General features: G+C 41.2%; 1 protein-coding gene across 1 annotated transcript in view; it reads left to right on the top strand.

Annotated features, from left to right (window-relative positions):
- grk5l (G protein-coupled receptor kinase 5 like) overlaps positions 1–11014 on the top strand; it is a 183310-nt gene extending 172296 nt beyond the window's left edge. The window contains exons 15-16 of the mRNA XM_039768599.1: positions 3176–3307; positions 10866–11014. Coding sequence (XP_039624533.1) covers positions 3176–3307; positions 10866–10970 — 237 coding nt within the window. The 3' untranslated portion in view covers positions 10971–11014. The remainder of the gene's footprint in view (positions 1–3175; positions 3308–10865) is intronic.
- The last annotated feature ends 14059 nt before the right edge of the window (positions 11015–25073 follow it).

The raw sequence follows: 25073 nt of genomic DNA on the forward strand, positions 1-25073 counted from the left end.
TTTTGGAGCTTGCTTTGTCTAAGCCAAAAATATATAAATAATACTTAAAATAATTTGTATCATATAGTAAATTAATATTAGTGTTATTCTTTAGTGTAAATGCATGTTGTATTGTTGATATATAAAGTTATTTTTGATTAAAATAAAAATAAAACTGTGGGATCTACAGCAGCTACCTTTTGCTTTCACTGCTTCTGTATTTATTCAGCAGATTCACACATTCCTCCAAGCTGGTTCATACTTCATAGCCTTGATCACTCGTACTCTTTTTCTCTCTAACTTGCCTCTACCGGAAGCCCATGTAAAGCTCTAGGTATCCTTTCTGCTCTCACCTTTCTCAAGCACACACTCACTCACTTACTTTTAAATTTCCTTTCTCACAATTTATTTTGCTCCTTCCTTACCTGCCCCTCTTCTTTTTATCCATGCGGCCAACCCTAACTGAAGCCGCGCCCTTGCCGTGCTGCTAAATAACAATCAAGTCATTAAGGCAAGTGCACGAGTGCCAGTGCAGGTTAACTGGCAAAGTATGAAGAAGAAGAAGAAAAAACTAAACTAAAAGAAATTAATAAATTGAACCACAAAAACTATCCCTCTGTGACATACCCTACCACAGCTAGATGGGCCTAGTTATTATTTACAAATTTTCAAATTTGCGGGGGTCTTCAGTCCCTAACGCTTGCGAATGTTAGAGTGACTGTAGTTTATTTTTCATTATTCACAAACGGCACTATCAAAGGGCACTTGGTAAGCAGCATCTATCAAAATATCTGACTGAAGAATAGTTAGTACTATAGGTTGAGTATATCTAATCCGAAATTCCAAAATCCAAAGCTTTTTGAGCACTGACAAGATGTTTCACTTCACTTACCCCTGTGGGACTCTGACTAATTTTCCATTTTTTAATTTTTTTTTTTTTTTAATACTTATGAGTGGATGTGAACAACTCGTGAGCTGGCACTTACTGTGTACAGAGCTGACTTCTTGAATACTGAGCAGCACGAAATCCAGTGCTCAAGTAATGGGAGGTTCCCAGTGAAGTATCAAGAACCATGTAGTACCAACAAATGATGAGAGGGGCAAGTCTGGTGGGGATTCTGGAGCATAAACAAAGGACGAAAGAGGCAATAACAGATGTATGGCACTTCCAAACTGCAGCACAGGAAGGGGGAGTTAGCAGCACGTCAGTTAGCAGTTGCTGACAGTTTATCAACCACCATCACTGACAGATCTACCTGCATTACTCGCTCAGTTTTTTGCTTTCTCTCTGTATACAGTAACCTTTTAATCATAACAGCATCGTAGATGGAGAGTGAAAGCCTGCCATTGTTTCTTGTTTCTGTTGTTTAACAGCTTCTTGTGGGTATCCTGCTGATGCTACTGTGCACAAATTTTGTTTCATGCACAAAAATGTTAAACATATTGTATAAAAGTACCTTCAGGCTATGTGCATAAGGTGTATATAAAACATACATTATGTGTTTAGACTTGGATCCTATTCCCGAGATATCTCATTATGTATATACAAATGTTCCAAAATCTGAAAGTATCTGAAATCCAAAATACTTCCCTTCCCAGGTAGTTTGGATTAGGGATACTTAACCTGTATTACATTATTATCCAGTGCTCACTAAGCATATGAATTCTTATTCCTCATCATTCCAAAATTCTGCACAGAAAATCTAAAGAAATAATATGGTCTGGAAGCATTACCAAGAAATATTGTAAAGATTTAAGGAAAATATTAAAGTTACATTATAATGATTATTATGTATGGCTCCTCTGTTAGTGAGAACTATTGTACAATATTTTATATACATTTCAATTAAAGCACCTCTGAACAAAATACATTTTAATATCAGTATCTCTTAGACAAGAAAATGTATTAGTTTGCTCTCTGTTAAGCAGAAGACAACAGTCCTTTAAATGTCTTGTTCTGCAAAGGTAAAAAAAAAACTAATCCAATCAATGTCCAAAAGCCAAACAGCCATCAGATTAACTAAAGGGAAGAAAGTAAAGAAAATCAATGCATATGAATTATCCACATTCCGTAGGGTTACATATATGGAGGAGAGTATAAAGTACACTGCAAAAGTAAATGTGTAGTACATCAGATGCACAGTAGTGTATTGATTAGTGCTGCTGGCTCACACCTTCAAGAACCTTGGTGTGAACCCTGACTTAGTAATGGTCTGAGGTGAGTTTACACTTCTGCCTATGCATAGATTTTCTCATCTTAAATGTGCATGCATGTTGAACTGTCAATTGGGAACTATTCGAATACAGTGTGTGTGTGTGTGTGTGTGTGTGTGTCATGTGATGGGCTTGTATCATATCCTGAGTTGTGCCTAATCCTTTGAATTGATTCAGTTCTGTAATGATATAAATGGGTTTGAAAAGCGGGTGGATGACGATGTGGTACTATATCTCATATACGCATTGTTTGAGTGTAGAGATCTTCTGATATGCTATGAAACTGTATGTTAGTGGTTAGCATGCTATGTGGCTTCATTGAGAAGATAAGAAGGAAAGATCCAGAAGGAAATACAGAGATCAATTTAAACAGACAACTTTAGTGAAGATTCCTTTAAAGATTTTAACAGCTTAACAATCATTTTGATTAATTGTGAAGTCTGAAGGAAATAACTAAAGTGTCATGATTTTATGTTAAAGTGAATTGAAGGAGAAAGTGAAAATAGATTTAAAAAAAGCTATAAAATGGTCATTGCACTGTGTGATTTACTAAAAATTTCAACAAACACTAATAACTGTTACTTCAAGTATCAAGTCATAATAATAATGAATAAATCTGAAGTCACCTGAATAGTCTGCCATAAGCTCATTGCATTATTCATTTTATTAGGTTAGGTTATAAAAGCTTATTGTCGTTTTTTGAAAAATATGTTTTATCAATGCATAACCTCCAGTGGGATAGTTTGACAACCTCTAGCATCATGTCATTTTGACCCATAATTGAATTAAACTGTTTGACAAATGAGGCCAGCATTAAACTTTAAATGAATAAATAGTATAATGAAAATCTGGCGTTACTACTTAAGCAATTGAACCGCATATAGCAAATTTGTGTTTTAATTTGTTATAAATAAGAGTGACATTGCAAAGTTAGGCAATTGTTGTCGCAAAAGAATTCATTTTGGTTGTGTTCTATTGACAGATGATAGAAACAGAGTGTTTCAAGGATTTGAATGTTTTTGGACCAAATGAGACTAGATCACTGGATCTAGACTGGAATCTGCCTCCAGATCCTCCAAAACGCAGCTTCTTCGACAGACTTTTCAGAAGACAAGTAAGAAAAATATTTATATTTTAAACCAGTGTTCCAGGTATGTTTGTCTACTGCTCAGCATGGTTGTTGGTTGCAATTTCCAGTCACTGATCATACCTCTGCTCAGGGCAAATACTTACACAACACACTGTGGTGTGTAACAACAAAATATGAACTGAGTTATTTTTTTGACAAATGGAATTTCACCCTAAACACACTATGAGTGCAGTTGAATTGTATAGTTAGACAGAAGGAGCAATATCAGTGGATGCTATCCATTTTCTGCTAATTCAGAAGCAAATGATGTGACTCCGACTTGTCCTGGGGCAGAAGTTGAATACCAACTCCTATCAGTAAATAAAGCTGATGTGGAATTTGATTACAGCAGGAGCTACAGAACAATTATTAGCATGCACTTACTGAAACAGGTTATAGCAGCCTTGAAATGTAAAATAGTGCCAGTTTGGCACTGCCAAGTTCCTTGGGGCAACTTTCAATCACAACATCTGCTGTTTTGTAGAAAAATAAGATTCCAAGGTTGGATCTGAACATCAAGGGAGTGATAAATACAAATTTAAGAATAATCAAGAAACCTTAATTTCAGATTAAGGCTTTTATCATAAAATAAAATATATGAACAACACAATGCACAGAAAAATATCAAAACTGTTTAAAATTTAGGCTTTATATTATAAGGTCAGTAACTCCCAAAGACTGTGGACCCTGTAGGTCTACCTTTTTCTTTTGGTCTTAGTTATTCTTCCAGAAAGCCTGTTTAGCACAATCACAGTATATGAAAAAGTGGTTAAAGACTTCAATATTGTTTATGTTAGAAGGAGAATTTTGAAATTGACATTAACTGTAAATGGAATATAATGTGGATACTTGTAACTGTAATGTTGTGATTATTTCTCCATCATTTTGAATTAACTGCAAACTGAAAAGAATGATTTAAAAGGAATTTTAGAAAAGAAAGTAGTCCGTGCAGTCCTGTATACTAACTACATAGTGAGAAACTGCTCTACTTTTTATTTTTATTATTTTAGCCAAAAAAACACAATAGTTCAGTAATTTGAGTACTAAAGACTACCACTAAGCTGATATTCTGAGCCCCGAACATTAAATCAATTGTTTGTTTACAGGATTTCCACCCACTAATGTAATTTTATATTTTTACAAGTTGAATGTTAAAAATCGTTAAAGCAGTTGATAAATGCAGCTGAGTGATCAACTCTTTCAAGTAAAAATGAACATTGTGATTTCAAATAATACATCCTAATGAGAGGATTTATAGAGAAATATATCAATCTGAGCATTAACACTAGAATTACCAGAGCCTATGAGAAAGCTCGTAAATCCGGCCCACCTTAAATCCATTCTCACCTCTCCTTCAGTGTCTTTTGTCCTGTAAATGTGTCGATAAGCAGCAAGCAGCCTGGTATCCCATCCCCCCTGCCAACCACTGTACTGCATTTCGCAAAGAGGTTTCTCAGTGCTCAATGTTTATCTTCGAGTGAAGTGCTGGAGCTTTATAGAGTAATTAGTACATCATCATTTGGAATACATACATTTCATATGTGTTCCGTGTCAACAACAATCTATGTAAAATGTAGTTAACACAGAAACGTTTTTCATCTTTTAGTAATAATTGGAAAAAATGTAGACAGGAAATGTATATGGTATGAAGATTGAAATACAAATATGAAATAAACACTTTCACAAAAGGTATAAGTATAACAAAACAAGTGCACTTTTATTTAAGAATTTAAGTGAAGAAAAAAAGCAGGTTATGGTAGGCGGTTGATATGACAGTGTGCATGGTGTAATGCTAAGAACTGCTGCCTTCCAATCAAGAGGTCGCGGTATCAATATCGGCTGCTTCCCAAATTTACCATTTTCAGTAGAGAGCTGCTCTTATTGTTAATATCATACAATAAAAGCATACATTTGATTTGCGTCTGTAAATTTATAGTTAAAGGTAGCGTTGTTTTTTTTCCAGTCTTATTCTCTCACTCACGTATCAGTATCTTCTAAGCAAACAGCCCCTCTGCTCACATCTCCTCCGTCAGGCGCAGAGAACGTCAGAGAGAGAGAGAGAGATTAAATCAAACAATCAAAAAATCAATAAGTATGCTTTTGGAAGCACCACAATAAAGCGGCATTTCTTAGAGGTGCGTCTGTATCCACTAGGCAAACGGCTTCTGTGCAAACAGCACCTCTGCTCACACCCCCTCTGTTAGGCGCAGGGAATGTCAGAGAGGGTGAGATAGAGGCAGAGACGAGCAAAGCACCGCACGGGAAGCATATCTTATAGCATTGAGGAGTTTTAGTTAATATGTAATACATGCTCTGATTGGGTAGCTTCTAAGCCATCCGCCAATAGCGTCCCTTGTATGAAATCAACTGGGCAAACAAACTGAGGAAGCATGTACCATAAATTTAAAAGACACATTGTCCGCAGAAATCCGCGAACTAACGAAAAATCTGTGATATATATTTAGATATGCTTACATTTAAAATCCGCGATAGAGTGAAGCCGCAAAAGTCAAAGCGCGATATAGAGGGATTACTGTATACAATCATCAGATTCAAATGTTAACAGTTCCCACACACACCCAAGGACCGTCTTTACGACGTGTGTAAGGTGTGAAGCCTCAAATCCAAATATCAAATAAACACTTTCACAAAAAGTACATGTATAACAAAACAAGTGCAGTTTTATTCAAGAATATAACTGAAGAAAAAAGAATGCAGGTTACGGTAGGCGATTGATACGACGGCTTGCGTATTGCAATGCTAAGAACTGCTGACTCCCAATCAAGAGGTTCTGGGTTCGATGCTGGCAGCTTCTCAAGTTTACTGTTTTGAGTAGAGAGCTGCTATTATTGTTAATATTATACAATAAAAACATACATTTGATTTGCGTCTGTAACAGCCACTGTAAATTCATAGTGCTTGTCAAAGTTAGCATTTTTTTATTCAGTTTTATTCTCTTAGTCGTGTTCACGTTTTCAAATAAAGACACGCTATAAAAGAGATGAACTCAGATCGGAGAAAGAGAACAGAAGAGCAATATGTGCTGTTTTTTTGAAGGACAGATGATTGGCAGGATGACGCCGGACTTTGTCCTATATCCAAACAATGCCATCTTTCGCCTTTACGCCTGGTGCGTCTCCGTTGTTCTTATATGTGAGTGGATGTTTCTTGCGAGGAGGCCTTCTGTTCTCTTTCTCCGATCTGAGTTCACCTCTGTTATAGTGTGTCTTTATTTGAAAATAGCCAAGTCAGATCAAGGCAAGCGTGAACGCGACGGAGAGAATAAAACGGAGTAAAAGAAAACATTAACCTTTACAAGTACCATACATTTACACCGTCTGTTACAGACTCAAATCAAATGTATGCTTTTATTGTATAATAGTAACAATAAAAACAGTCACTACTCAAAACGTTTATTTTGGGAGATGTTAAGACTCGAACCCAGAACCTTTTGAATTGGAATCAGCAGCTCTAACCACTATACTACCGGAGAAGTCAGGGCAACAAGCAACACTAACCTGATTTCTTTTTCTTCGGTTATAGAAAAAAAAGAACACTTGCTTTGTTAAACTTGTATCTTTTGTGAAAGTGCTTATTTGATATTTGGACATCAGTCTTCACACATTATACACTTCATGTCTACATTTTGTCGTTAGTACTAAAACATGGAAAAAGTTTGTCTTTTAGGTATGTGTTCAACATTTCTGTCATCCTACACTTACACAGATCTTTGTGGACACAGAACACACATGAAATGCATGTGTTCCGAATAACAGTATATTTTTTTAGCCTAGGTACCTGGCTCACTGATAAACAAGGCTTCATTTGGGAGTGGTTTTTGCAGTTTCTTTGGCAGTGGGGGGGATGGTATAGTAGGCTGCTTGCTGCTTGGAATTACCAAAACATTTACAAGACCAAAGACACTGAATGGAGACGTGCGAGTAGATTTAAGGTGGGCCGGATTTACGTGTTTTCTCGTAAGCTTTGGAAATTCATGTGTTAAAGAATGTTGTATGTAATTTCAGGCGGGAATGATAAAGAGCTATGATAGCAGTTTTGTATATAATGAAAATGATGTGATAAATAGGACAAATTATTTACCAGCAGGTCTCTGCTTTGTTATGCAGATGACTAGGCCTGGATAGAAATACAGATTTTCTTCCAATTAATCATTATTTTTCATTGAAATTATTCAATATCGATTCTTAAAGTCTCAAGATCGATCATGTGAATCTCTATCCTGCTCAATTACGTTATGTACATTTTTGCTTATCTTCGTTTTTCGTGTCTGATCCAGTAGATGTCATGCTTTCTATGGAAAAAAGCACTTTACTACCAGTAGCTCTTGCTCCCAGGATACAGGATGGGGTGGAAACAGAGCTCATGAGGGCAGAGTTGGACTTTCTACTAAAATCTCAAAAGAAATATAATAATAATAAATATCGAATCGGGACATCAGTGCCAATACCCGGCCCTATAGATGACATTCAGATCTTGTCTTAATACCAGGTCTACCACTGACCTGTTGTCCCACTGTCTCCTTGAGTGCATTTCTTATTTAAATATTTGGCTTGATACTTACTTTTTTAAACTGAATGCTGATAAGACTGAAGTGTTATTAGTAGCCCCCAAGTCAACTATCTCTAGGATTTTCGGCTTTACTGTTAACATTGATGGTGTTTGGATTCATTCTTCACAGCTTGTGTGTATTTTAGGTGTCCTTTTTGACTCATTGCTTACTTTTGATCTTCATAAGCTCATTTAGCAAAAATGCTTTTAATGAACCTCACGGTATCATTGTCTTTGCTTGATACTAAATGGGAGAGATGCTCAAACACTTGTGCATGCTTTCATTCTCTCCTTGACTACTATAACTCCCTGTCTGTTGGCTTTCTTCTTATAACACTTTCTAGATTGGAATATATCCAGAACTGAGCTGATTGAGTCCTCAAACACACCAAGCAAGCAGAGGTCATCTCTCCTGCTCTTTACCATCTGCACTAGCTGCCTATTTCTTCATCTATTAAATATAAAATGGCACTCATTACTTTTAAGCTTTGCATAATCTAGTCCCTGTGTATCTGGCCCACCTTCTTCACTGATAAGATTCTCCATGTGCTCTTAGCCCCTCTGGTATGGGGCCCCTAATGGCCCAACAGACCAAACATTCTTCCTGGGGTGATGGATCATTCTGTGTCTTGGCCCTCTGCATCTGGAACTCCTTACCTCAGCATTTGCATGACTGCTTTTCACTTCCTTTTTTTAAAAATAAATTGAAATCTTTTCTGTTTATTGCATATTGACTTCATTCTTAGATTTTAACCGTTGTAGAATGTAACTATATAATGACTATAGTGTTTGTTCTGTTTTGGCATTATTTGTTTCTGGCTTCTGGTTTATAGCCCATTACACTAAGCAACACACAGAAATGTAATTTTCTCTAGCATACTGAATTCTAGCCCATTACATCTGCATGGGTTTCCTCCGGGTACTCCGGTTTCCTCCCACAGTCCAAAGACATGCAGGTTAGGTGCATTGGCGATCCTAAATTGTCCCTAGTGTGTGTGGGGGGGTGTGTATATGTGCCCTGCGGTGGGCTGGCTCCCTGCCCAGGATTTGCTCCTGCCTTATACCCTGTGCTGGCTGGCATTAGCTCAAGCAAACCCCCGTGACCCTGTGTTAGGATATAGCGGGTTGGAAAATGACTGACTGACTAATGTATGTGTGGTTTTATATTTTAGCAGTACACCTAAATCCACAGTAGAAATCGGGGATTTGTTTATAAAGCTGAGCTGTTTTCCCTTCTTCTTTTTATAGTTGCAAAATCAGAAACAACTTACAGTACATTTACGGCTCACTTTATCTAAGGCGACTTACAACATTTATGGTACAATTGGTTACATTTTGTTTTGGATTACAATTGGAGCATAGGCAGGTCAAGTGACTTGCTCAAAGACACACAGTGTCAGTAGTGGGATTTGAACCCTCAACATGAGAGCTAGAAATCTAAAGCCTTAACTACCACACCACACTGCCTGCCTGAAATGTAAACTAAACAGGGTAGTCCCTTTACAGGGCTAATTAATGTATAAATCAGAAGAAGATAGTGTAGATTTCATGAGATCAAGTCCTGTGTTGCTCTTTCTCTCACTGGATACGTGACTTTACTAAATAGAACAAAGGAGAAGTCAAGCAAAGTAACACCTTTTATTGGCTAACTAAATATTGTAATCTTTTTAGTTAGCCAATAAATAATGTCATTTTGCTTGACTTCTCATTACATCCATAATGGCAAACATGGTACAACACCCTAGTACTACTAAATAGAAGAAAAAACAGAACTTCTGCAGAAGCAATTAACACTGTGCTTCACAATTTCTATGTCAATGCCTGTCTAAAGTCAGTTGCTAAAGAGGAACAAGCTATAAAATTAGCCAAAGATCTTGAGTGTCAAAGGAGGAGATTTCATCTGACTAAATGGATGAGTAACAGCAGAGCAGCCTTACTGTATATACCTGAAGAAGAGCTATTGAACAAAAGGACTTAGACATAAACCATTATTTGTTACCAACTGAGAGAGCCCTAGGCATTCAATGGTGCACACAAAATGACAGTTTCAAGTTCCAGATAAAGTTACAAGATAAGCCTGCTACAAGTTGTGGTATTCTGTCAGTTGTCAGTTCAGTATATGACCCAGTTGGATTTTTAGCACCAGTTATATTGCCTGCTAAACGTATGTTAAAAGACTTGTGTAAGAAGTAGTATGGATGGGATGAAGAAGTGGAAGTTAAGCATGTTCAGCAATGGAGAAAATGGATGGATGATTTGCAGCTACTTGTGGATTACAATGTAAGCAGGTTCATCGAACCAACAGGGTTTGGACACAAAGGCTGCACAAATGCATAATTTTTCATCAATGTCCAATGTCAGACATACAGGAGGGATATGCCTCTAGACACATCATATTATGGAAAACCATGTTTAGGGTAACATCCTTATACAGTACATTTTACCCATTAATGTGTACCGCATATGCATAAATCAACCTCAAAATCAAATTCATGACAGCCTGGTCTACATTTGAAAATGGTCCGAAATCACCTTGGTAGAAACACAATGATAATCTGGAATTTTTACTGTCAGAATGGAGCAAAATACTGTGCCTAAATGAAACAATGAGATGGAGCACCAAGACTGCCAAAGCCTGAGGGATTGAGGAGTCAGTGCAGGGTGGCAGTAGGCAGCGAGGTAAGGGCCATTTAATGTGATAATTAAGGGGGTGCGTAAACTTCGGCAATAGACAGTGGCAGTAAAGACACTCCAGAGGGAATTTATTAGTGTAGTTGCTGTGAAAGTCAGTTGGTGATTAGGAATAGAGCACAAATCTCTGTTTTGCTTAAGTGAAAAAAGTAATCAAAAAAAAGAAATATGCCAACACTATTCTCCATTCTTTTGCTAGGAAAGTGGTCTTCATTGTAAGAGAGAAAGGAAAACATGTAAGCATTTGTGTAATTTTAATTTGAAATGTCCTTCTTTTTTTCAGCCTCAGAATAATGTCACATTCGGTGACAATGCAAATCACTCCATGAATGTAAACTCCGCATCCCCTAGCACACACACTGGATCAGAAGGAAATGAAGGCTTGTGACAATGTGCCTTCCATCAAGATTCTGTGGACTGTGTGGTGTTTTTTTTTTTAAACACCATAAACAAAACAATGCAAGTCACCTCATGACCTCTCAGGATGTATAAATACAATGATGCAAAAGTCTGTAGCGTCACATTTCATTTTTCATGAAATGTACACAGCGCACTTCTTGATTTTTTTTTTATTGTAATTTTTTTAACTGTCTGAAAAGAAGCTGAAGTTTTAAATTTTTTTTTTACAGTGGATGGCTTCGGAAGACTGCTGATTAAATTTATAGAGACAAATCTAGGAATAAAAACGGCTTCAGTTCTTCAGTGAAAAAAATGACGAGCAGAGACGTCCTGAGGGATTCTTAGGGTCATAACCCAATTGACGAAACATGGACTTAGCAAGCTCACCTTCTTAAGGAATCGAAAGGCCATTATCTGTCTTACTGGTGCCTGGGCATTAAATGGGATTCATAGGACACATCCGGCAATTCCCATCCCCTTGCTTTCAGCTAGCTGAGGTTCTGAGCCAGTAGCCATGAGGATCATTACACTTCAGTCCTAATTCAAGCTTGCTTCCACTGCCCCCTCTGCCACAGACAACATCCTACAGAGTATCGTTTTTTTATTATTATTATTATTTTTATTTTTAATCAATAGAGTTCTATATTTTGGGAATTTCTGGTATTCATGCCATAGAATAAACTGTGGTGCTTTCCTTGATTCAGTTCTTGTAATGGGGGTTTTTCTATTACATAATTTTTCAAACAAAGAAAAATGCAAGTTATGTTTCTCTTTCTGGGGAAATAAAGGGGAAACTGCTTATGGTTTATTAAAACCTGTTGAGTGAATACTTGTGTTAAATGATGCTGGCTTACCCTTGCCTTGTAGGAGGGAGGGTGTGAAGGGATATTCGTTAATAAAATTGTCACAATCTTTTGAAGATATCCAGTGAAGAAACACGTACAAATGTGTTTTATGGCACATTACAGTCAAATGCTGTCTTGTATAAAAATACAACACAAAACAAGGCAAATGCAGTGAAGTGTTGATGACGTGAAGCATTAACAAAGGAAAAAAAAGACAATTCCCTGTGGAGAAAAATAAACTTGGTTCTCATTTCACACAAGAAATGCATGTTTCACCATTTGTTGTCCAAGTCAGTGTTTCACTAGCCCACTCTTTGCGACTCAATTAGTGAACTGATCTTTCTTTCCAACTTGGTCTTTATTGAAAATAATTATAACACTTGAAATAACCCGTTGTTTCAGTAGCACTTTTAATTTGGTTTTAATAAACCTCATGTGTGAAACATCAAGTGACATGGCAGTGCGCTTTCCAGCTAAACAAATACGTGGCATCTGTCGTTCGAGCACTGCCTTAAAGCTTCTACTGCTGTGCTGCTGCGTGTCTTCTCTTGTCAACATGAAGGTGCGCAGCGCCATTACTCGTCACTAAAGAGGTGAGTCTAAAAGAGATGACGTCGAAGGAGCGATTAACTGAAAAATAGACATCTGACAGACAAACAAGCAGACTTTTAATCAGTAGTGCTGCATGGCTCAGATTCAAGAAGCTGCCGTCCCCCTCTTGTCTCGTCGTGCACCTAAACTCGGCTAATGTCTAGCTCTAGGATGGGCTTACTCAGCCCTGGGTAGCCAGTTGTAGCCAATATTTAAACTAGTATTTCATTCATATCTGTTTGGTTTTTTTGTTCATTTGTTAATTCTTATCTGATTTTTGTCAATGTCTTACAGTACCTGCTTGTATTTAATTGTATCACCTTCAGGCTGATCCGTTTTTTTTGTTTGTCTTTAATCAAGTAAGCAATGTAACCCTGACAAGGCTCCTCTTAAGGTACTTTTATATGTTAACCCAGGTAGTTTGTAGTGGTGGCTGAGAATAAAAAATAATCTCATGTTTTTGAGGAGAAAGGACATAAATATTCAGATTGAACAAACCCCAATGGTAACCAAAGCTGGCCAATGGCAAACACTACCAAAAATATCCCTGAAATAAAAATCTAACATTACTTGTGTCATATAATCAACACGTCAAGTCATCTGTCCATATGCTCATAAGGTGCAATATGTGTGTATTTTTTGTTAAAATATTGTTAAATAAATAACTCCAGAAAATGCATGTAGCTCACAAACAGGAAGCCCCTTCACACAAAGTCACGCTTTTGAGTTGAATATAGGACGTTTGACCAGCAAATGAGGCGGCATGGAGTGCGACCCCAGTGTTGGTCATCATTGGTTCCCGTTGTATCAGAAACCTTTTCATCTCCATTCTCCACAAAAGCATGAGATTAAAAATTTTTCTCGCCCAACACTACAAACTACATGAAGTAAGTAACACCGTTTCTGGGTAAAGCACCACTTTAGCATACAATTTCAGCTTTAAACTGAACAAAACAAGTTAAAAATGGGTAAAGAGCAACGTGCAGCCTGTCGATCCCTGAGGTCCGCTACACATTTACAGCTGCACTGACCTGACTTGTGTCCAGCACCATTACTGTTTTAATCAGACTTGTACTGTGATTTGATGACTTCATTTGGAACACAGAAGTTTAGCGTGCTTGGCTATAAATGCACTCAGATGTTTGATTGTGGGGCCTTCTGGTCTGAGCTGGGACTGGACCTTGTGTTTTAGACCGAAGGCACCACTACCCAGTGTTTGAAATATACGCACCGCCATTGCCCTTGTAAAAACTGCTTGACATACTCTTGCAAGTGAGCTGTGTGTTTATCTGCATTCTAGTTACAAGTTCTACTGGAAAGTGACAACTTACTGCATGTTGGAGTGCCTCTGCACTTTGTATACAAGACAGAACATTCAGCTTAACTTGACCGGTTTAAACATCAGTCAAAACAAGGATTAAAGGGGATTTTTTAAGTTAAACTTTCTTTACAATCCTGGTATATCAGTTTGTTACATTAAATTATATTCTAAACTAATGCATTTTTTAATTAAAAATATCTAGCCTGTAAGTCACATTTTAAAATAAAAGCGATGGAGCCAAACATAAAAACAAAAATGCCTTAAAACTTACCAAATATTCTGGAGGATCATCAGCTATTGATGCACGTCTTGAATTTGCACACGTATTGCAGACAGCCAATTGGTGCTGATGTAGAAAGAGATCAAAGCAAAACATTTTTGTGAAATTCAGCCATTTTAAAAGGAGACTGGCAGTGTGCTTCACCTTGATGCTCGGCTACCTCCATGGAAACCTATCAGCCCAGTGCAGTGGTTTACAAAAGTCATTGCCAGGGACCGTTCTCGACATTTTTTAATAATGATGGCCAGATGTGTCACATGAGCACTTGCAGTCGTTCACTGCGTCTGGTAAAATGAGCAAAATGGTGATTTTTCATAGTTTTACATCAAAACTCATCATATTGTGAGCTTGAGTAGCTGTCTAACAGGAAGAAACTGCTAAACTTACAACAGGAATTACGTTTACCCGCTCAGTAACGTCCTCAGTTCTTTTTCTACGACATCCCCAGTTTCAGGGTTAATCGCATACTCCAGTGGAAATGAAGGTGAAAAGCCAAAGCAAACGTTGTCATCTCAGCCATATACAAGTATACAGATAGATGAAATTGCGAAGCTCAGGGTCCAAAGAGTAACAACATGACGTGCAAATAATAAATTAAGAATAGAATTAAAATTAAAACACAGACGAGACAAGACAAAGAAGTAGCAACAATATTGACGTGTAGTAAGCAATATGAACATTGATGCAATGTATGGTATTGCATTTGGATCTTGATCTTTGTTTGTCCGCGAATGAATTAGAAGAAGAAGCACTAGATGGCAGTATAGAGACAGCTAAAAACCTAGGCATTGCATTAAGAATCTCCTCCAGGCTTATACTACTGAAGACTGTAGTACTCCACTCACACCTCAAAACACAGACATTCAAACTAAACAAATTGTTGTGTTTTAAATTAACTAAAGAGATCTTCATTTAGATCTTGATCTTTGTTTGTCCGCGAATTCCACGCATGCGTAGACCACCTTCCAGTTTAGTACGTTGTTGCTACTCATGGATGTCAACAATGTGCCGGAATAACGAAAGGGGTGATGGACAGTGTTACGCTGGTTAGCTCCTGAGGCCTGGTTAGAGAATGAGATTGCCTATGTAACATGAATGACAGAAAGACAGTGGGTAAAATGAATGACAACGTAACAGCACGTTCCGGAAATTATTATTGTTACGTTGTAGCCGGTGAGTGCTGCGAGTCTCACAGTTGTACCGTGGTTTGCTCACGTGTCAGTTAAGTGATCCCTATTTATGCTTTAAAGAGTCTGGATACCTATGTGTCCCCCTTTTATAACCGTTGCTCTGTGTATATTGCCTTACTCTTTGGATTGCCACAAAGCAACCTGCGAGATTGGAGAATGGTTGAGAAGAGATCGTGAGAGGAAATGACAGCGTCGTGAAAACGAGACGGACTGTGAACGGACAAAAGCAGAAATGCTCCCACACCACCACATAATTACGATTCGACAGTGATCCTGAGTAGGCCGTTCCTATCGAATCAATATCCTAGGGTTTTCTTTTGTAATTTTGTTTTCCTTATAAAAAATCATAATGCTGTGCGACGAAGGGCCCAGTTCACGACTGGCAGCCACGTTTAAACAGGGAGCCCTTCACAGACAACTTTAACACGCGCAACGTAGCTGGGCGCACATGGCTAGTAGATATGTAATATAATAAATAATATAGATAATAATGAAATTATCAATGTAAAGTTGTTTAAGACATGTGTAAACAATGACAGGTCAGAATGTTTCACAGCAGAAGGATATCAAGAATGTCAAAATACTTAAAGGTCAGTATGAGCTTTTCAGTTCTCCTCTACGTGCCCACTCGTCTTTGCCAAAAAGTGGCTTGCAGGTATAAAAGTTCTGTTTTTAGAGGTGGTTGATGCCGTGTGGAAGATCCCGGGGGCAGCCTGGTGTTAAGGAGTCTGACAGCTTGGGGATAAAAACTCTCCTGCAGCCTGGCAGATCTGGCTTTGATGCTGCAGTATCTTCTCTTGGATGGCAGAATTGTGAGGGGTGTAAGGGGTCCTGCTCAATGCTGCAGGCCTTGCGGACACTGCGTTTGTAAAATGTGTCCTGTAGTGAAGGGAGAGGCACCCCAATAATGTTCTCTGCTCTCTTCACTATCCTTTGCAGGCGCTTGTGGTCGGATATGTTGCAGTTTCCATACCAGACAGTGATGCAGCTGGTCAGAACACACTCAATGGTGTGCATTTGCTTTAGGGAGACACTGCAGATGGTACATATTCCATGGTTTAAGGGCTACTCCTTCTTGTGACCCATTTTTTCCTAGTCCATTCTGTGATGTGCATTTACAACAAGCCAGGAAGCACTTCTTTGTGGACAAACTTGTGAGACATAGCTGTAGAGATGAAGCAGAAACCTTGACAAGCATTAAGATGAATCTGGATGAGATATTAGGACACCTAGAACTGTGAGCTAAACACATGAGCTCGACGGGCTGAATCTCCTCTCGTTTGTCAAACCGCTTATGTTCTTAAGAGCGACTGAACTAGTTTGTGGCGCCTCAGTCTGTTTCACTGCTTTTTGCTTGGTTTTTTATTGGGCACCCACACGACACATCAGAAAAAGGTGGTAGTGCTGAGTGTTGATTAGCACAGAGAACTTCAGCGTTGGTGTGCAGATGGTCTTGCTAAATTTAAGAAATGCAATGATCCAGTGATGTGCACGCTTGACCGACATGCACCATCACTTGGCATGAACCTCGTGCCACAGACTGTGCACATGAAGAAGTAGCCCTTAAACCACGGGTGTCAAACTCCAGGCCTGGAGGGCCGCAGCGGCTACAGGTTCTCATTCTAACCCTTTTCCTAATCAGTGACCTGTTTTCACTGCTAATTCACATTTTAATAGCCCTGTTAGTAGGATTTGGTCCTCTGAATTGATTCGTTTCCTCATTAAAATGCAGCCAAACAGAAATGAGCCAACAGATGACCAGCTAAACTGGGGCGCCAAACTCCAACCAGTTTCTTAATGAGAAGCCAATTCTTGCTGTTAATTAAACTCGTTATTTAATTCCACGGCTTGTTGTTTCTCTCATTCTGCCACAGCTGACATTTCCAACACTGTTGATTTTCTGTTTTTCATGAGAACGTCGTCAAAGTGTTTTGGTGAGTTGAGAGATCAACTTTATTGAGTCCTTCACCTTTCTTTATTTTCAAATATTGTGTGATGTGGCTGCTTGTTTTGTGGCTCATTAGTGTCTGGCTGCTAATTAAGGAAAAATAAACAAAGGGCCCAAGTCAAGTGAATTAAAAAAAGTAATCAGCAGCAAAATCTGGTGACTAATTAAGAAGATGGTTAGAATGAAAACCTGCAGCCTCTGCGGCCCTCCAGGACTAGAGTTTGACACCCCTGCCTTAAACCATGGAAGATGTGCCATCTGCAGTGTCTCCCTAAACCAAATCAAAGGGAGGGTTTCTTGGTTTGAGTGCATTGCTCACAGGACCAGTAGTACCACTTTCTGAAATGTGCATTTTGCAGGGGCACTGGCAACAGGATGTTGTCCCATGAATCCCTCACCCACCAGCTGCAAGGAGCTTACATGAACGTACGCTACCACAAGTGAGATGCTTTGTTCACTGAATACAGCGTGGGTTCTGCACACAAAGTTAACTAAAAGGAACAAAATGTGGGGATTGCCTGCTGGCTTCGGCGGCCTCCTTCCCAGGGTTGGGGCTAACGCCCTAAATATAGATATATAAAAAATTACATTAAGCAAAGGTTATTCTAACTAAGTACGCGTCTTCTAAAGCCATTTCTGTCGTGTCCCTTTCTGTCAGCGTTGCTTCCTCAGACACTTAAAGCATACGACTGTCGTGTGGGTCAGTGATCTTCAGCCATTAGTCCCCAGGAGTTAACGTGACTGTTAATATTCTAATTTGGCTGGCGCCTTTATACAAGGCCACCTACAACGCTTTGCGCTGCTTTTCTTTGCCCAGTGGAAGCACAGGCAGGTCCACATGTCAGTAGTGGGATTTGAACCCACAAGCCCCAAGCCTTAACCCCTGTGCCACAGTCTGCGCCATTTTGATTCACAGTAACTACAGCATTAGTGTTCTAAACTGTATTTAACCTCCTTAACATTAAATATACCCCGAAAAAATGAGACACAACAAGAAAACCTGTTATTATGTCTAATGGAAACGTGTTGGTATTAAAACATCAACCTAAATAAAGTAGAAAAGGCCTACTGAGTGTCCACGTGCTCCGTGTGACGGTCACCGGTGCGCAGCCCGCCGTCTCAATGGTGGCAGTAGAAGTGGGTTTATTTCTACAGGTCTTCCTGTTTCCTGACCAGACTGAATGTGGTACTGCGGACTTCCACATTTCAACTGACAGCCGCCACATTGTAAACGGTGCTTAAGGGGAGAACGCCTTGCTTGTCCTTGCACTTATTTTGCTTTTTTGTCAGACAGATACTGTGACACCACCGTGAAGCTTCACGTGACTAAATGAATCGGTCTTGTCACAGCAGTTCAGCTGTACTTTGCCATATTGGGCTTCAGTTTTCACTTTACGCGTCAACGTCTGTTGACCTGTTTGCTGTGTCATCATCTCTATCACTCGATTCAAGCAATACTTCAGTTTCAGTTCGTTCTCAAACTGCCTTTACGGCTTTTCGTTTGCCATTGTGGTGTTCTTAAAGGCTCCGTCCCACGCGTGAGTACATCGAGTGGCAAAATTCATGGAAATATTCTTCTTTTTTTTTTGGCAACATGATATTTTTGTCAGCCACTGGAATCAGAGTTGCTTGGGCTCAGCACTACAAAGCATACCGTCATGTGTCCCCCCAAACCTGACTCGAGTTTAGCCGTAATTGTATAGAATTCTGAACCCGAGTCACACTTGGGGGTTAATACCATGGAGGTTAATTTGTGCTTAGATTATTAGCTCCTCCATTTAGTGGTGAGAGGACTGATGGTTTAACACCATGAGGCAATGTCCTCTCCTGCCACGGCGAGTTGAACTTGAACTCCGATTGATGAGTCCGTCTTCATCAGTGTCTGCATAGGCTAAGCTCGGAAACGGATTGTGTGCTAACAACGGAAATCGTGGAGCAGTCCTAGGAAGCTAAAACACCTGCCAATGAAAGATGAAAGTATACAAGGTGTGATAAACAAACAAAAAAAAATACACTGACTGTTTTAAAAAAAAAAAGAAACGTTTATTGCAGTAAAAGATTTACAACTACTAGTCACCCTCAAAATACTTTCGTCCACGTCAAATGCACTTATCCCAACGCTCCTTCTGGAAGTTTCTTTCTTTCGCGAGTATCTTTAGTTGGGCTGTCATGGCTGCCTGGATGTCCTCAATGGATTGAAATCGTTTGCCTTTCACGGTCATTTTCAATTTAAGGAGCAGTCAGAAGTCGCACGGTGCCAGATCCTGCGAGTAAGGTGGATGCGGACACAGCGCAATGTTTTTATTGAACAGAAATTGTCGTACTAGAAGGGATGTGTGACGAGGAGCGTTGTCATGATGAAGAATGTCTCAACATTTTCCTCGGTTATTGATGTTGAAGGACGTCCTGATCTTTTCTCGTCTTCAACCGAGTCAGATCCATTATGAAATCGATCAGACCACTTGCAAACAGACTTAATTGTCACTGCAGTGTCACCATAAACCGATTTTAACATCTGATGGGTTTCCTGAGCTTTTTTTGCAATTTGAAACAAAATTTCATGTTAATGCGCTGCTCGCTGTCCGTTAACTTTAAAAACACACTTGACCTCAACGGCGGCTCACAAATGACTGACAGAATCTAACTCAGCTCTAGGATGGCCATGTCAGAAGCGGCATTGCGTTGCTCTTGGATGACGGCGTCCTTTTTGAGGTGCTCTTCCTACTGTAATGGCTTCACAACTAACAGAGTACAGAAACACACACAAGTAAAGGATGTTAGCAAAGGACAGCAAAAGAAGGTGTCGGGCAACACCAAAAAGACCTCCCGTGGCCGCCCTTAGTGACATCACACACACACGCCAACATGTCACATGACCATGACAAACATGCACTGTCACTGCATTGAGAATATCTGGGAGCCAATGAAGCTCTGCCAGGCGGGTCGGGTGTCCAGTGGTTTGAGCGGACCACCTTGATCTGAGTGACAAATGCAGAAATGGGGGGAGTTCCTAAGGGTCCGCACAATGTATTTCTACTGCTTTATTTTTCTAAAGTAACAAAGTCCTTTCATTTGTCCAAGTCAAAGCCCCAGGATGTGTCAGTGGGCTCAGTACAGACCCCTCATGTTTTTCGACGACAGCTCCTTGCAGTTAAGGCCACCTACTAAATTTAGATGTGCCACGTGGCCCGTGAAGGCTGCTCTACTGCGTTGTTTTCCGTTCCCAGCTGGACGCTGCACTCTGATTTATTCCTCGTCCCCCAGGGTTGAGTCACAGCAGTGGATTTATGATGAACTTCTAAGGAGACTTTTTTATTTTTATTTTTTTTTCTAGAATAGCGGAGGGCGAACGAGTTTTTTTTTGTCCCCCAAGGCTGTTTATGACAACAATAAACTCCTGAAATAACAGAGAGTGACGTCCTCGAGTCCGGCTTAAACTGGTCCTGTTTGAGTAAGCCACTTCTGAACCTTTCCAGTGCAGGACGTTAGCAAGACGTGGCCCCCTCCAGAAGAGAGCATCACAACTTTGAATGCTTTCGTTACGGGGGTCTTTAACGTCCTGAAGATATCTATGGTGGCTCAGAACGGAGTTACTTGTGCTATCGTGTCTCCCTAAGACTGGACTCAAAAAATAAGAGAAGGCTATGCAGCCGAAGGTGATGATGGCGGACGGTTCAATCGGACTGCATTTTAACATCGGGCGGCCACTTGTCAGTCATCTTGATTCTGGTTGTGGAATGCATGGTCTGTGAGACGTGAATGAAAAGACCACCGCAAACAATGCTTATGACAAACTGGTGCATCCTAAACTGAGTTACAAATCCAAGAGCAACCACCTCAACAACCAGTAGGACGTGCTAGAGGGGCAGACGTGGGGAGAAGACCAAACAATCGGTGAGTTTATGAGAAACATTAATACGAGCGACCCCTCCTAGTGTGTCAAAATGCAAATGACGGGTGCCCACCTTCTCTTTCGAGTTAAATGAAGTTTGCTGTTCTAGCCTTTCTGGCAACTTCAGATGGGTTCTGCTCCTCTGACCAGGACTGGTATATGAGCCCCTGACCATCGACTGCCTGTCAACTCCAATTCTTGAAGTCCGGCCCTCGAGTCAGCCCCGTAGTTCACTGCGCAGTGAGAGCGGTGGTCCGAGTGCTCATAGCAGCAGGCCAGCCCACTCACACAGACCTGATTGACTTCACCCAGCAAGTCGTCCAAGGGAAGTGCTGAACATCAAATGCAGGCGGCACTCGGATGTTGACCAGGCCTGTGTTTGAACCCAACATGCGGTGCCCACCCTCATCATTATAACCAACACACAATGGCCTTACACCGAAAACTGCCAGGGCAGCTTCAGCTCCTCTTGTCCTAAAACTTAATAAAGCAGGATGGATGTTGAAAATGAAAGATGAATGGTTCTATGTTTGTATGGCGCCATTTGTATTCACAGACCCCAAGGATAGGCAAGTTGCTTTGGACAAATGCTTCATGACACAAAATGGCAGCGATTACATCGTCACAAAAACTGGCCAAACAGTTCAAAAGCACCCAAATCCAAAAAGGGCTAAAAATTAGGGAATCCCCAAACACAAAATGGCTGAAAAGTACGCAAGCCTAGAGCAGCCCACCCAACACTTACTGTAGGTTAATGGGCCTTCAGTTCAGCTCCTGCTATGTGGCCGGGGACAGGGGGGCCAGATGGTGACAAACACACACAAAGGGTTCAGTAGGCAACACAACAGGACAACAATGGAAATCGTCCAATGAGACCCTGAAGTCTCCACCGCTCCGCTAACCGCCCTTCAGTTTCCGAGTTTGCACATCCATCCTTCCATTTTCTGGGCTGCTTGACTCTCTGAACTACCCTTTAGAACTGCACCATAAGTCGGACTTGGAGAAGAGATTGTCCTACCAAAGAGCTGGACGTGAACGTTCTACGGAGTATTAGAGTACAATTGACGTCACGATTTTACAGCTCGCCCGGCCACAAATGGAACTCGTGGAAGCGTTTTGTAGTTTCATTGGAAATCACGATGGCACGTTGTAGTTTTCTGATACGAACACTAAAGCTACACCACAACGAGGACAGCAACAACTAGTGGAACACGTGGACCTCCGGTCCTTAAAATAAAAGGGAAATGAAAGGAGTGAAAAACCTGGACCCTTGTTTATCTCCAAATTGAAAAGTCGCACTACGATGAGAACCTCAGAATGTTCACGTCGCTCCAAAGTCCCAGCGCCAATTCACGTCTGAGAATGAAGGACAGCATCCCAAACACTGAGGGTCCACCATGGAGATGATGATAAAAAAAAAATCAAAGAAGAAGGAAAATATCATAAGGTGAGAGATGTGCTGAGCTGCATGCCATTGTTATCTGTTAGCACCATCATGAATAACATTATAAAGAACACTGAGACAGAAAGGCCGCCCCACACACACACACACACACACACACTTATCTAACAAGGAACGCTCCACACTTTGAGAAGAGTCAACTTCCCACCATGCAGGCCGCAGGAAGCGCCTCGTAAAGCCACAGGTAGATTGAAAATGTTGCATTCACTCATCAGACTTGCGGGCCGTGCCCCTCTCGGTGGTCTCCCCTTATTCTCTGTGAGGCTCCACCTGCCTGTTTGAACCTTCAGGGTTTCATGGAGGCTGGAGCTCAGCGTACCTGTGTGACATCACACAGTCGTCACCCACCCAGCCCCATCAAACCTCAGGGTAATACATTGGCTACTGCACTCCAGCTGGCACCCAAGCCCACCACTGTGCTGAGAGTGTGATGTCGCTTGTCATTCACATGTGTGTGACCCACCACACGGAGGGCACTGAACGTGATGTGCCCGCCGCCAATCCCCAACAAGACCAAGAGGACCGGTGACTGGCATGAATGCGGTTCGCTTTAGCGTTTACCTCACAGGACGTGCAGTTCCTGATTCTGCAGGCAGCAGGGTGGTCTCAAGCAACACCACTTCGATCACTGAAAAGGCTCAGCCCCGGTGGTACTGAAGAAATCCAACGTTTCAGAGCCAATCCTGGCCTGATTGAAAGTGTCATCCCAGCAACGGCCCACACAGAAAGTACAGTAGGTGACGGCGGGTTGTGGGGTCTGCTGAGAAAACAACTGGCTGTGCGCTTCCGTCTGTGGCAGCCCTGTGGGCATCTCGTGTCACTACCTGTGACAAAAGGGTCTCCACATACCCGGCTCACCACTTGTTCCCAAGACCCCCCCTCTAGTGAATGCGTCAGGTCAACGCCGGACGCCTGACTGCTTCTTCCCCAGAGCCACGGCCTCAGCTGTCTTCTTTGTACAGTATATTCGTGTGTCCTGTCATGTACTGTATGAAGGCGAGTGTGTGTGTGTGTGTGTGTACACAGATCTGCCCGTATCCACACCCACTCACTTCTCCTCTAATATCGCACTTTACTTTTTGAACTGGTCGTGAGTGTTAGAAGCTCCTCGCATTGTCATCCTTGGCGGTGACGTCCCCAACTCCTTGCCATTGCAAAGCTTCATCTTCCCTGTGGCCACAATGTGAAACCGCTTTCATTTTGCCTGACAGCTCCTTGATGGGACGTTCACATAATGTATGAGATTTCTCATTATCTTTTTATTTATTTATTATTTTTTTTCCCTTAGGTTTCTTATTATCTTTTACACGTTCATTGGTGTGCAACATTTCCAAAACGTTTGTCTTGTTCTCCTGGGATGGGTGTGCCGATCTTCACCTGAATGCCATCTTCTTCTAAACCCTGGTGATCTCTGCTACGCCCAAGAGGCCCAAACTAGCCAGTTCAGACCATTCTTCTCTGAGCCACTTGATGGCTCACTATGGCCACTGGTCCTGCTCATCTCCCCTCTGTGGTCCCAGGGGATACCAGGTCACCCCTGGAGGAGATGCTAGTCTGTCAAAGGACTCAAAAGCTCCCATGAAGTCACTGGTTATCCCAACCTTGACGCTTTTGAGAATAGAGATGGAGTGTGTGAGCTCCACAAAGAAAGCTGGTGGGCTGTGCTGCCCTTGCCCGACACTAATATATCATCCTGGCCTGGCAGTGCGGCCCTAAAGGACGAAGCTCAGGGCGCAGAGGCTGCCGTTGTCCACGCTGTTTGTTTTTAAGACGGCCACTTTCTTATCAGAGACATTTTGTTCTCAGAAGAACTTGACAGTCAATCCTGTGACAGGCAGGCCGCGCTGCTGCGTGACATGAGGCTTAGTCATCGTTGGTTTGTTTGTTTGTTTGGCTTTCTGCTAAATCGCTGGCAAGGATATGGCTGATAAAACATGCAGCTGGGAAATGAAAAGAGGCCAAAGAGCTGAGCGTCCAGAGCAACGTTACTGGTCAATCGGTGTCCTCAAACGAATCTGCAGCAGGATCAAGAACTTACAACCTAAAGGTCATCACGCTGCTAACTGCTAACCTGCAGCCCACTCTGGGAACAAATTTGAGTCCATCTAGCTGGGGAAGAACAGGCCATTGGGAGCACATGGCACAGAAGACGGGCCGTTTGTATAATGGAGGACACGGCCAGGAGGAGCCACAGCCCGCTCACCATAACTTCTGTTGTCCATCCAGTTTGCTCTGGGGTGGGCCGAGGGTGCACAGATTCTGAAAGTGATGCCAGGCCATCACAGAGCCACTTCTGCCATCTCACCACTTAGTATTTACTTGTTTAGGCTGCATCTTCAGTGACTCCTTGTACCTCACAACGCACAGTCTGGGAATCGCTCAAGACCCCCCGACTAATATAGAGACCGAAACAGCACCCGATACACAGAGTGAAGCCACACGAGTGCCCCGCTGGATTACCTTGGTGGTGGACGTGGACACAAGTCTTTGCCATAAGGTGTGGTTCAAGCGTCAGAAACCCGTAACGACATTGTGAGCGGAGCTCTAACATGTAACCTTTATT

Source organism: Polypterus senegalus, chromosome 11, assembly GCF_016835505.1.
Source record: "Polypterus senegalus isolate Bchr_013 chromosome 11, ASM1683550v1, whole genome shotgun sequence".
Classification (NCBI taxonomy): Eukaryota; Metazoa; Chordata; class Cladistia; order Polypteriformes; family Polypteridae; genus Polypterus; species Polypterus senegalus.